The sequence below is a fragment of the Equus quagga genome, chromosome 13 (genome assembly GCF_021613505.1).
Source record: "Equus quagga isolate Etosha38 chromosome 13, UCLA_HA_Equagga_1.0, whole genome shotgun sequence".
NCBI classification, from domain to species: Eukaryota; Metazoa; Chordata; class Mammalia; order Perissodactyla; family Equidae; genus Equus; species Equus quagga.
Genome location: NC_060279.1, coordinates 79,487,310 through 79,500,093, shown reverse-complemented (window position 1 = coordinate 79,500,093; position 12,784 = coordinate 79,487,310). Strand labels below are relative to the sequence as shown.

At 63.2% G+C, this 12,784-nt stretch overlaps 1 protein-coding gene across 2 annotated transcripts in view; it reads left to right on the top strand.

Annotated features, from left to right (window-relative positions):
- The first annotated feature begins 224 nt into the window (after positions 1-224).
- CBFA2T3 (CBFA2/RUNX1 partner transcriptional co-repressor 3) overlaps positions 225-12,784 on the top strand; it is a 95,016-nt gene continuing 82,456 nt past the window's right edge. For both annotated transcript variants that reach the window (XM_046681038.1, XM_046681037.1), the window contains exon 1: positions 225-559. In XM_046681038.1, the coding sequence (XP_046536994.1) occupies positions 472-559 (88 nt within the window). In that variant the 5' untranslated portion in view covers positions 225-471. The remainder of the gene's footprint in view (positions 560-12,784) is intronic.

Sequence of the window (12,784 nt, the reverse complement as noted above, 5' to 3'; positions counted from 1 at the left end):
GAGGAAGTTGTTGGACAGTCAGACCGGAATGGCCGCGAGGAAGGCAGGGCAGGGCCGGGCCCAGATGGTTCCTGTGGAGGAAGCAGCGGGCACAGCTGCACGCCTGCTTCCCGGCCCGGCCGCACTATCTCGGTGACACAGCTGGTCGCCTCGCCTGCAGGCTGCGGGGAGACCTCCCCTACAGCGGCCTCCCCAAGCCCGCCCCGTCACATGAGCCCCTGCGGCCCCCCGCCCCTTCCCCAGGCCGCAGGCAGCGGCTGCTAGAAGGCCCAGAGCGGCCTGGGGGACGGAGGCCTCCGGCTCCAAGGAGCCCAGGCTGGCCGCAGCCCCGCGTCTTCCCTCCAGGCCCCACGAGGTCAGGCGGGGCACTCACAGCCACGCTTGGGCTCCGGCCCCACGTTGGCCCCTGGAGGGCGGCCAGCCTCACGCCCAGCGTAGGATTTTCCATCTCCTGGATCCATCTCCAGCTCCATGTCCCGGGCATCTCCTGAGCTGGAGAGCGGGCCCCTGGCCTCCACCAGCTGCTCGGCGCCCCGGGGTCCCAGGAAGGGCGGCCCAGGTAAGGGGATGGGGGGCAGGGGCGGGAAGACAGCCGGAGCAGGTGGCCCGAGTGTGACATCTCCAAGCTGCCGCCGCCCGGCTCTGTTGACAGTGAGCGCCCGCCGTGTTGACTCACCTCGAACGGCAACAGGCCTCCCCACAGGGCACGGGCCCACACAGCTGGGGCAGGTGGCCTGGGAGGACCCGGCAGGTGCCAGGCCAGGCGTGCGGGCCCCACCCAGAGGCAGATGTTGGAGGTGGGGGCTGCCCAGTCCTGTCCAGGAGGGGGTGGGCTCTGTCCTCCTCGATGGGCAGGGTCCTAGGAGCCAGTGAGGAAGGTGGTGTGCAGACAGGTGGGGGCCGCGCACAGAGCCCTCCTCCTGGGAGGACCTAAGACTTGGAGGTCGGATGAGGAAACTGAGGCCAGAGGGGAAAGGGCCTGGCCGAGGGCCCTGGGAGTGACTGAGGCTCTGGGACTCAACCCCAGCCGCCTGCCGAGGAGCCATCCCAGCCAGGGCTCCTGTGCGAGGGCCAGTGCCAGACGGAAGTGGGGACGCGGAGGGCAGGGCCCCTCGCCCCCTGTGGGCACTGGCTCGGGGAGGGGGCCCCTGTGGATCTCCTGATCCCCCGACCCCAGCTGCAGAGCCCCTGGGGCCTTACAGGGCCTTGTCCCAGGACATGGGGGCTGGCCGAGCCTCGAGCTCCCCAGCCCATGGCCACGTGGCCACGCTCCAGGCAGGCTTGGGGACCTCCCAGGGCTCATGGTCTCCTCTACTGCTGCAGTCACCTCCAGGGGCCACACGGCCCCTGAGCCCATACCCAGCACCCCAGCCCAGGCCAGCCCTGCCCCTCTGCAGAGGGACCACTGCCCCTGAGCAGTGCCCACCCACTGCTGTCCTGGCCTGAGGACCAGCCCCCGACACGGGGTTCTGTTGTCATCAGACACTTTCAAACCTGGAGCGCCCGGCATACAGGCGCCCGATTTCACACGCGGTGACGAGCGTGTTTGGCTTCTCCCAAGTGCGCGTGATTCAGGGGAGGGGCCGGTCGCCAGCACTAGAATGTGGTCACCCGGATCCCGTCCCTGCTCCAGGACCCGTCTGGCTCCAGGTGGCACAACTCAGCTGCCCCCTCCTTTCCTGGGATGGCCCCGCCTGACCCCACTGTCCTGGAACCAGCTGCCAGGTTCTGCCACCCGCCACTGTGCCCTTGCACCAGCCCTCCCTGACCTGGGCCTCCATTTCCTCATGTGGCAAACCCGTCCTGTCCTCCTGCTCCCTGATGGAGTATAGGAGCGGCTTCCCAAAGGCTGGGGAGGGTGGGAAGGGGCAGGCGCGGGGGTGTGAGAGCTGCTGGCTACTGTTTTGTTTGGATGGGGGTGTCCACCGTGGAAGGAGTTTGAGGCCAGGAGGTGGCAATGACCCCCTACTGTGCTTGCAAGTCACCTGCGTGTTGGTCAGGCTGCAGATTCCTGGAACAGATGGTCTAGGTGGACCTCTGACACAGGGTCCCAACCACTGGTTCATTGGCCCCATGGTCACCATACATCCCAATAGGGCGCTGCTTGCCTGGTGGGCTTCTCTGGGAGGAGGGAAAGCAGGGGGCGTTGGCTCATGTGTTGGGCTGGGGCCTACGTGGATGCAGGGGTACCAGTTTTGGGACACTCTGGCTTTTGGGAGCCCCCATCCTGTCTTTTTGAAATCACCTGGCCCCATGTGACAGCCAAGCCACACCAGGAGACATCCTGCTCCCCAGGGCCCCCCCAGGGGGACAAATGCTTGGGCCCACAAGGCCAGAAGTCACCAGCAGGGCAAGCAGCAGGCGGGGCCGTGCTGGAGGGAGCCCTCGGGGCCCGGGGTCCAAGTGTGGACAGGCCGGCGGGCAGCACAGCTCCACCGCAGCTTCCGCAGAGTCCATGAATACCTTTGAGACCCCAAAACGTGTTAAGTGGCTCTAAATTACAAAGCGAGCAGCAAGTGAGAGCTTTCAAAGCTGAAGCCCAAGATCCTCTCATTAGGGAGCCAGCGTGGGTGAACACGGCTGCAGCCGCCCTGCTGCTCAGAGGGAGGCCGGCAGGCGGGGGCTTCCGGGCCCAGGGTGTGGAGGACGAGGCCTTCGCCCCTCTGATGGTTGGCCCCCCTGCAGAGTGCCTGGCAGCCTTGAGCAGCCTGGCCCCTCCCTGGCGCGTCCCCCTCGGCACCTTGTGCAGGCCTGGACTCTCAGCAGCAGCCCCGCGGTGGCAGAGGGTCTGGGCCCAATCAGGACCCACAGCGTGGAGCGGGGAAGCCAGACTGCGACTGCGTAGCACAGAAGGAACGGCCCATTTAGAGGAGAGTTTGCTGTACTCGGATTTATTAGGCGCCTACGGCATGCACTAGGAGCTCAGATTTATTAGGCGCCTACGGCATGCACTAGGAGCTCAGATTTATTAGGCGCCTATGGCACGCACTAGGAGCTCAGATTTATTAGGCCTACGGCATGCACTAGGAGCTGTGCAGGTACCAAGGGACTTGTCCCAACAAGCCTGCTTTCCAGATGAGGAGACTGGAGGTCACGGGTACCGGGCCTCCAGGAATGAGAGGTGGGAACCAGGGTGCACAGCAGAGGGTGCCGGGATGGAGGCACTGAATCTGCTCACGGATTTAGCCTGAAGCACAGGACGCTGGGGAACAATGTACTGTGACCACCCTGGGGGAGAGACCCAGTCAGGTCTGTTCGGTGTCACCTGAGAGGGATGGCATGGGGTCCAGGTGGCAGAGTTCAGCTTAAGCACGACCAGGGAGGTAGTGAGTGTCCCCGCGCCGGAGGAGTTCAAGCAAAGACAGGCAGGATGTCAGGGGCGTTGGGATGTGGAGGGCGCCATCTGTGAGGAAGCCTGGAGCTGGCCAGAGCCCAGCCTTGGGCCACCTGGTCCAGGGGCGTGGGGTTCAGAGGCCACCACTGTCCCCAATGCCTGGGCTCCTCCTCCCACGCACCCTCCCCCCCTCCTCGCCCTCCTGCCTCCAGCTGCCCCCCACCGCAGGCTCTTCCCCTGGAGCGCCCTGGAGCGCCCCCCCTCCCCGTGACAAATGGCCACAAACAGCTGACTTAAGGCAGCAGAAATCCGTTCCCCCAGCTCGGGTGCTCAGAGTCCAAAACCCCGGCGTGGCAGGGCCGCGCGCCCTCTGGAGCTCCAGGGCAGAGTCCTTCCTGCCTTGTCCAGGCTCGGCAACCCCAGGTGTCCCTGGCAGAGATGCAGTCCCACATCACCGCATCTCTGCCCCCGCCTTCACGCCGCCCTCTTCTCTGTGTCTCTGCGTCTCTCCTCTTCTTATGAGGACAGCTCTCATTGGATTTAGGGCCACCTCAATCCAAGTGATCAGAGCTCCAACCACCCCGCCCGCATCCCGGGCAGCAGGCCACGGGGGAAGGGGCCCAGAGCCCACACAGCCCCCTTCTCTCACCGCCCACGGCCGGGGCTGGGGCACGCGGCCTCCAGCTGCAGGGGGGCCGGGCACCTCAGGGGAGTGGCTCTCGGGAGCCCGCGTGGGCTTGGCCCGACCCCAATGCCCCACTTTTCATGCAGCCACAGCCCCTGGCCGGGCTGTCAGGGCCTGTCGGGAGATGCTCAGTGTGGATGCTGGAGGATGCACACAGAGAGGCCGGGGTCTGGGGTGGGCGTGCGCGTGAGAGGATGTCCCCGTCGTGCACGTGAGGACAGAGCCCCCAGTAACCGTCTGGCCTGTGACCCTCCACCCGCTACCCGCGTTTGTGTGCAAAGTACCATCAGCACCGCATTATGTGATTCATCTGTATCGTCGCCCTGTGAGGTATGGCCCCCATCCCTGCTCTGTGCACGCCCTGCAGGGGCATCTCCACTCGCTCAGGCCTGACACACACCCGCGTTGACAGACCTGCCTTCCACCTCCCGTTCCCCCTCTTGTTGACCACGCAGTGCTGGGGATCCTGTGTCAGGATTGAGGCTCAGGGCCTGACAAGCCCCACGTGCTGCTGTGACTGTCATCACAGAAGAAGATACTGATGTTCAGAGGGGCACACAGCAGACAAGAGCAGAGGTGCAACTGAACCCAGCTCTGCTGACCCTGCAGGAGGGATGCAGCAGCAGGTGGGCGTGGGGGTCATTTAGGGCCCCAGACCCCCTGCCAGACCAGTCGGTCCTGGAAGGAAACCAGCAGCACAACAGCGGGCAGGGTGGTGGGGGGGGGGACAGTATGGAACTATTCATAAAGGTCAGACAGAGCAGCAGGGAGGGCAAGGAAGTCTGGGGGCTGAGCCCCCTTGGCCTGAGGGTGGAGAGGGGCGGAAGGGAAGGAGCTGAGAGAGGCTCCAGGACAGGCCGTGGAGTGGGGGCTGTGGCCTCAGGGAGTTGGAAAGCCCTCAGGCGAGTGCGTGGCGGGGCAAACAGCCACCTCCCTCTCCCCTACACTGCCTGAGGCCGCCTGGCAGGGTCCCTGGGGCCAGCCTCCAGGGCACAGGGCAGAGGAGCAGGGCGCAGCCCGAGTCGGCGCGCACAGCCTCTGTCCCCTGCGTCCTCGTGTCAGGACCTAGAGGGGCCTGTGGAGGGAGGACTCCACTCCACCCCAGACCCTGGGACAAGTGGGGCTCCCTTCCTCCCCCAGTAAACGTGCAGAGTTCTTCCCCTGAGACCGGCAGCTTCTGCTGGACCTCTCCCGTTCCTTCCCCATGCCATCCCCAGCCCTCAGGCCTGTGGGGCAAGCCTCCTGAGGCTGGCAGCAAGAGGACACTGGTCACCCATGTCCTCCTCATCCATCAGACAGCAAACCCGACCCTGGGAAGACAGAGCCGCAGGGCAGGGAGACGCCCAGGGGACAGGGTGCAATCCAGTCCAGCTTCCTGGAGGAAGTGGTCCTGCGGGGGCAGCTGGAGGAGGCAAAGATGACTTTCACTTCTCGAGGCGTCTTGACTGAGAAGAAAGGCGCCCGCGTTAGCCTGCCTCAGCTGGCCCGGTTGCGCACAAGGGGTTTTCTCAGACTTTCGCTTCCGTGACTGCACTTGACCAGGCAGGCACAGCTGGGAAGAGCAGCCCTGGGAGAGGCCCGAGGGGCTACGACTGGGCCAAGACTCTCCGTCCAGGGCTCCTTCCCAGAGATGTCCGCTCCGGACCGGGCCTCAGCTGCCCCTCACCAACGGAGGGGACAGGGCTAGGGCAGCCGTGGGAGGAGAGAAGCGGGGCCTCTCAGAGCGCTCCCCACACCCTCTCCCCTCTGACAGAACTCCAGGCCAGCGATTGTCGATTGTCGATTGTAGTGGAGCCAGAGGTCAGACAGCCGTGGGCATGCGCATTCCACCTGCATAGCCAGGGTGGCAGGCAGAGACCCTGGGGCAAGCGGCTGCCTGGAGACATGTGGTGACCCTCAGACAGCTGCCTAGGACGGAGGTGGGCGTCAGTGGGGACCCCAGCCAGGAGGCTTCCCGGGGGACAGATGCTTCTCGTGGTGCTTTGTCACTATGTCATCTGCAAGAGTGAGCCGACAGAAAGTGAGGTCAGATAGTGTCCTGCCTGCACATACCCCCAGGGGCTTCTCCCCTCTCTGCCTGCCTCCTGCCCTCCCTCTCTTTCCTCTCCAGCCCCCTGGCCACTGGCTGCTCCACAAACACCCCAGGGCCTTTGCATATGCTGTTCCCTCTTCTGAACTCCTTCCCAGGTACCTGCACAGCTCCCTCCTCACCACCTTCAAGTCTGCTCAGGTCACCTTCTCAGCCATGCCCCCCGCCCCCACTCCCTCTTTGGGTTGCCCTTCCTCCCCCGACAGCCAATCTTCCTTTCCCACTGCATTTCTCTCCTTCCATTTATTATTCCATCTGACAAACTGGGTGTTTCCCGAATTTTCGTATTCATTTATCATCTGTCTCCCCGATGGTGCAGGGGTGCCGGATCTGCCGTCTGCTCACTGTGGTGCTCTCCACGCCCAGAACAGCACCTGCTCGCAGTGGCACTCAGCAGGTGATGTCAGCGAATGCACCCACGTCCAGACCAGACGACCTCCTGCAGTGGATCTCTGCTGAGGCCACCGCAGGGGCTATGGGAGCGTCTGCATTGGTCTCCAGATTCTAGAGCGTCATCACAGCCACTGCCAGACAGGAGCCGAGGCCCCAAGACAGGGGTTGACGAGCCTGGGGTCACACAGCAAGCTGGGCCAGGGCCCAGAGTTGCACCTGGGTGTTGGCCCTTGGGCCTAGGGTCTGGACTATGCCAGTTGGCCCTGTGCCAGACTCCAGGACCCAAGAGTAAGGGCTCGGAGACTGACCTGGAGGGACCTGCGCTCCCAGTGGGGAGCCCCATGATGGGCTTTTGGGGGGGTCGGGCAGCCAAGCATCCTGGAGATGGTGGGATCTACACAGGTCCTGGGGCACCTCAGCCCAACATGGGCTCTGGGGTCAGTCACCAAGTGACCCTGGGCAGGGCCCTTCCCAAACTCCTCCCCAAGGTGGCCAGCAGGTGTTCTGGGTCAGAGGTCAGCTAAGGGCCTCTCCAGAAGAGGTATGGCCTCAGCCAAGGGGGATGCTCCTGGCTCCCACCAACCCCCCTCAGCTTGTCTTAGCAAGGTCAAGCCCTCCTGGATTTAGGGGTCAGCCTGGGGCCTGGAGCTGAGGCCGAGGGCGCCTGGGTGGCTGCAGTCAAACCTCCCGAGAGTGTGTCCACACGGGCCTCAGCTTCCTCCTGGGCAGTGAGGACAGGGATACAGCGGCCCCTGCCAGCCCCTCCTAACCAAGGACATCCTGCAGGAGCCGGGATCCCTTGCCCTGAAGCCCGAGGCGTCTCGGCGTGGACGGTGCCAGGCAGCAGGCACACAGGCCACCTGCCTTCCCATCTTCTCTCATCGTGTCCTCCACAGAGGGACACGGGACCCAGAGAGGGGAAGAGACCCCCAAGGCCACACAGCACGTCCATTCAGGCTGCTGTCACAGAACACCCTAGACAGGGGGGCGTGTGAAGAGCAGGCACTGAGTCCCCAGAGCAGGCAGGCTGGAAGTCCAGGTCAGAGGGAGACCTGGGGAGGGCTTCCTGGCCCACAGCTGCTGGCTCCTGTGCCCTAACCAGCATTCCAGGGGGACCCAGGGAAGGGGCGGGACAGGACTGTGCAGGGCACGCTGGCTGGTGAAGGGACAGATAGCTCCCCCATGAGGATGGAAATCAGAGAGACCAAGAAACCTGCCAGGGTCACACAGCAAGTCACAGCAGGCCTGGGGCCTCCCTGTCTGCTGAGTGCCCTCCCTGGGAGAAATGCAGCCCAGGTGGGACCTTCTGCACCCACTGCTCCGCATGTGGACACTGCACTGAGCAGTGCACAGCCTGGGCAGGACCCTCAAGCCCGTGGTGGGGTCTGCCTGCTCCGCACCCACGGCAGGCGCTGCCGGACGCCATGCAGCTGACACCTGGGTCAAGTGCATCCCTTGCTGATGCTGGCAGAGCTGCCTGCCCAGCCCAGGGTGCTCGGGGCGAAGCCCCCTCTGCCGGCAGTGGCTTTTAAACCTTTTGTAAAGGGGGTCGACCCTGCCCCAGTTGAACACCACTGGCCATGGAAGCATATGTGGGTTCTGGGCACCCGGTCTGTGCAGCTGAGGGTTCCAGAGGGTGTGGGCCTCTGGGTGCGGCTCTCGCTCTCGCAGGGGCAGGTGCAGACGGGGGCCCCTCCCTGAGAGGGAGCAGCCTTGGGCCACCCACCCGTGTGGCGCTCACGGCCTCGAGGGAACATGTGGAGAGGGTGCAGGTGAGCAGGCAGGTCAGACGGCAAAGAATGGGGCTCACCATAACCGCCCCCCAAAGCCGGGGTGCCAGCGCTCGCCCTCATGACATAGCCAGTGTCCACGGTACCCTCGGTCCAGGCAGGAGAGGGACTCCCAGGGTCTGGCTTGCCCTCTGGCTGTGCCCCCTCGCTGGGCCCACAGAGCTTCAGGAACACTGCAGAGGAGAGACGCCCACCTTGGGGCGAGAGGGACGGAGAGGGTGGCGGAGGCCACTCCGAGGGCCTGGCTTTTCGGCTTTTGCTCTGGGCAGCGGGTTGGACCCGGCGGCGAGGGCAGCTGAGCCCGAGGGGCTGGGCTGGAAACAGCTCCATCACTCGCCCAGCACCCCACAGGCCCCTCCTCGCCTGTGCCGTGGGCATGACAGGCAGCCCTGGAGAGGCCCGGGGTCCAGCCAGCCTGTCACCCCTTCCCCCGGCAAAGGCCGGGCGCCTGAAAGGGAGCGGTGGAGAAGGAAGCGGGACCGGCCCGCCCTGTGGCTCCCGGTGCTTCCTCCTTCCCTCCCAAGTGGTGCATTTTGAGTGTGTGGAAAGCCCCGACTTCACAGACCCCAGGAGGGGGAGTGGAGCAGGAGGCAGGAGAAGGGGGGCAGGAGGGACTCTGCACACTGCCCCACCCAGCTCTGCCCTCACTCCGCTGCAGGCCCTTCGGACCCCAGCCCAGCCGTGTCAGTGTCTGTGTGGGGCTCAGGCTTCCTCAGAGCAGGTCCCCTCCACCACACGCGGGGCGGGGCACCGGGGCTTGCTCATGGCTGCCTCTGTTACTCAAAGGAAAGACCTGAAGCTCCCCAGCCCCGCTCTGTGCAGACCCCAACACCCGGACCCTGCAGCTCAGAGTCTGAGCTCAGAGAGGTTGCAGTTTGCCCAAGGGGGCCCAGGGCCATGCCCCCAGGACACTGCCATCACCGTGAGCCCCATTGCTGGCCGCACACCTGCTCCTTCCAGGCAGCACCTCAGCCACAAGACCACGAGGCTTCCTCCCCTGGAGACCCCGGGGGGCCCTCACTCCTGCCTTCTCTCTGCTTGTTTCCCAGGAGCCCTCAGTGGAGGGTGTTGCCTTGATGTTCCCACAGCCCTGGACAGGTGGACAGACAGACAGATGTCAGAGCCCCTCCGCCACCACAGCATTTTCTAGACCAAGGGCTGGGACCGCACGTCCTAAAGCAGGTGATAGGCAGGTGACAAAAAACGCAAGTCAGAACCCATGTGGCTCCCCTGTTCACGGCCCCCAGGGTATCACCCCCCCGACACGTCCTCCGAGGCCCAGGAGACAGCCCAGGGGCTGAGCTTGGCCTGGCCCCTCAGCCGGGGCTTCCTCGTCTGCAGCACCAGGGGCCGTCCCCACCTGGGGGCTCTCCGGGTCGGGCTGTCACCCGGAGCTGCAGGGCAGAGAGCGCAGCTGGCGTGAGGGGAGACAGAAGCAGGCGGCTTCCTGTCAGAAACTGAAACTGCCAGGTGCTTCCCTCCTCCCGCGGTGACCCAGAGACAGCTGGACCCGCCGCCATGCAGCCCCACCCTCCGTGCTGTCCCCAGGCGGGGTGCGCAGTCCCCTGTCAGGCAAACACCCGCGGTCCACCGGCTCCGCTTCTCGCCTCTCACCATGAGTCCTCAGAAGCCCCATGTGCCACCTGTGAATGGACCGGGGTGACCCCTGCCCCTGGGGCGGACAAGTGTGGTGGCCTCGTAGCTCTGCCACCTACTGGGGCTGCTGGTCCAACCTGCGCCACTAGCATGGGATTTCAAAGTGCAAAAACAGGATGCAAAATACCTTAGTAATTTTTAACTTGAATGCATGTGAAAAACATAACATTTCAGATCAGCTTTAAGGGAACGTGGTAGTGAAGCCAATACCACTTGTCTCTTCTGACTCCTCTGCTCTGGCTGCCAGGACATGAGACATTTCACATGCGGCTCACGTCCAGCTCCTACTGGACGGGCTGCTCTGCGTCCACGGGACCCGGGAGGCAGGAGGGGCAGGTCTAACCCGTCGCCGGCGGCCGGGGTCTCACGTGCTGTCTGCTTGCCTCATCCCCTTCTGTCTGTGGCCGGTCTTTAACTTAAATGATGAAATAATTCGCACACACGAGAAAAGCCCCATCACAGGGCACAGAGTGAGCATGTGCACCCTTATTTCAGAGCCTGCTCCCTCCCTGCCTTCTTCTTCCTAAAACGAATTATTACAGTCAGTGCCCCCACGCCCAGGGGCTGCCCCACCCTGAGGCGGCGACATTTGATCGGGAGATGTCTAAAGCCAGCCTGCTGGGTCAGGACCCGGCTCCCCGCCCCCAGTCCCCAATTCCTCCGTAAATGGGGACAATAACACGCCCCCGCACAGAGACCACCCAAGGACTATTTTCACTGTGTGCTGTTTCTGGACACACAGTGCCCTGTGTTTTAAATTGTTGTGCGTGCCATGTGCTCTTTCGCAACATTCTATCTTCTCTCCACCTGTCCACGTACAGGCATCAGTGCAGGAGGCTCCTTCTTGCTGTCTCTGTGACCCCAAGAGCCCAGACAGGGCCAGAGGAGGGAGCAAGGAGGAGGAGACCTCCTCCTTGCTCCTGGTGAGAAAGGCCTTTCGTGCAGCTGGTGCCCAGCGATGGTGTGGGTGTCTCTGTGGGTCAGCAGCGCCCCTGACTCCTGGAGGAGCTCCCCACTCATGGAGGCTGGTGCCGGCAGAGAGATGGGGGCGGGGTGCGCTGGGTGCCTGGGCATTTCTGCTGGACCCACCACTGAACGTGGGGGCCTCAGCCAATCTAAGCCCAGTCCTTTCTGGATGTGGGCTCACTGGGGAGGCCGGGGGAAGCCCTGAGGGGAAGTCCAGCTGCAATAAGCCGGCGGGAGAGAGGTCAAGGACCCCTGCGGTATACCTGCGCCCCTCTGGACCCACAAGCCTCAGGAGGCCTGTGCTGGGAGGCCCTGGCGTCGTGGGGGGCCAGTGAGAAGTGTGGCCTTCAGAGCATGAGGCCTCCACATCAGTGAGGAAACCCCACTCCACCGCAGGAAGCCAGACACGGGGTTCCTAGTGGCCAGGAGGCGGTCTGGGCCCCCATGACACTGCAAGGAAGAGGTGGCTGGGGGGCCTTCTGAGTCTGCCATTTGATGGCTGAGCCCCTGGCTGCCTCCCACGACTCAGCTCACGGCAGAGGAGGGTCAGGAGTCGGGGCCGTGGAGCAAACACCCCATCTGTCCCTTGACGAGGTCGGGAATGTGTGACGGAGCCGTGCCTCGCGCTGGGGCCCGACATGTCCTCCTGGTGGCCCAGACCCGGCTGCAGAGAGTGGGATGGGACAGAACTTCTGCCTCCTTGTTTGGCGCACTGAGGTCGGTTGGGGGGGCGGTGGGCGCCTGATGGGACCCCACAGGGGTCCTGGGACAGTGGTGACATAATAAATGGTTACGAGCTGCCGAGCTCTCCAGGAAGGGCTTTCCCTGCAGTCTAGGGTGAGGGGGTGTGGCAGCGTCCCTACTTTGCTCCCGGCCCCAAGATGGCACAGCCAAGATGGCACAGCGGTACCTGTCACGCCCAGACACCAGGGCCCATTCTCAAAGCCATTCATTCAGGGGATTTTAATTTATTTTTGCTTGTGTGCTCCCGGAAACGTTTTTGGAAAAGCAGCCCCTTTAAGGCGATATTTCCTGCAAAATGGTTCACCCAGCTCAGTCATGCCCGACCCTTGGGCTGCTTCTCTCTTGGCAGATAACAGTGGCCCTGTGGCCACTAGAGAACTTTGTGAAGGTGCCGGTTAGCTACACCCCACACCTGGCCACAGGGTCACGAGAAGGGCGGGCCTTAGCTCTCCCCAGCCCCGGGCAGACTCACGTGAGGCCTGCGTCAGCGAATAGAACAGAGGGCACATCTGTTCACAAACTGCCCTCAGGCGCCCAGACCACTGGGCGTGAAACACGACAACATGGCAGAGGCAGGACTCGCGTCCTCTGGGGGGCTTGGGCTGCGAACACCCTTCTAAACCAATGGCTGACGCAGGACCCTTGGCAATGGTGCCAACGGGCCACTTCTCAACATCTAAACATTACTGTCTAAAGTCACAAAGATCGTGTTGTCCAGCATGTTGTATATTTTATACTGTACACATGCTTGGGACCTCCTTTCATGAAAACCTTGAAGCTGCAGATGTAGCATACTCGATTAGTGGAAATGTTGCCACAAAACCAAATTAGCAGGATGTTCTTCCCTGGAAACCAATCCAGCCAGCTGATGTTTGTCAGTTTTTAATTCATTATGTTATTAAATGACCCGACTGTCTCACTTTGGAATTCCAATTCTGATATAAATGGATGGATGGATGGATGGATGGTGGGTGGATGGATGGATGGTGGATGATGGATGGATGGATGGATGGATGGATGGTGGATGGATCGATAGATGGTGGATGGGTGGATGGACGGATGGATGGATGGATGGTGGGTGGATGGTGGATGGTGGATGGATGGTGGATGGATGGATGGTGGATGGA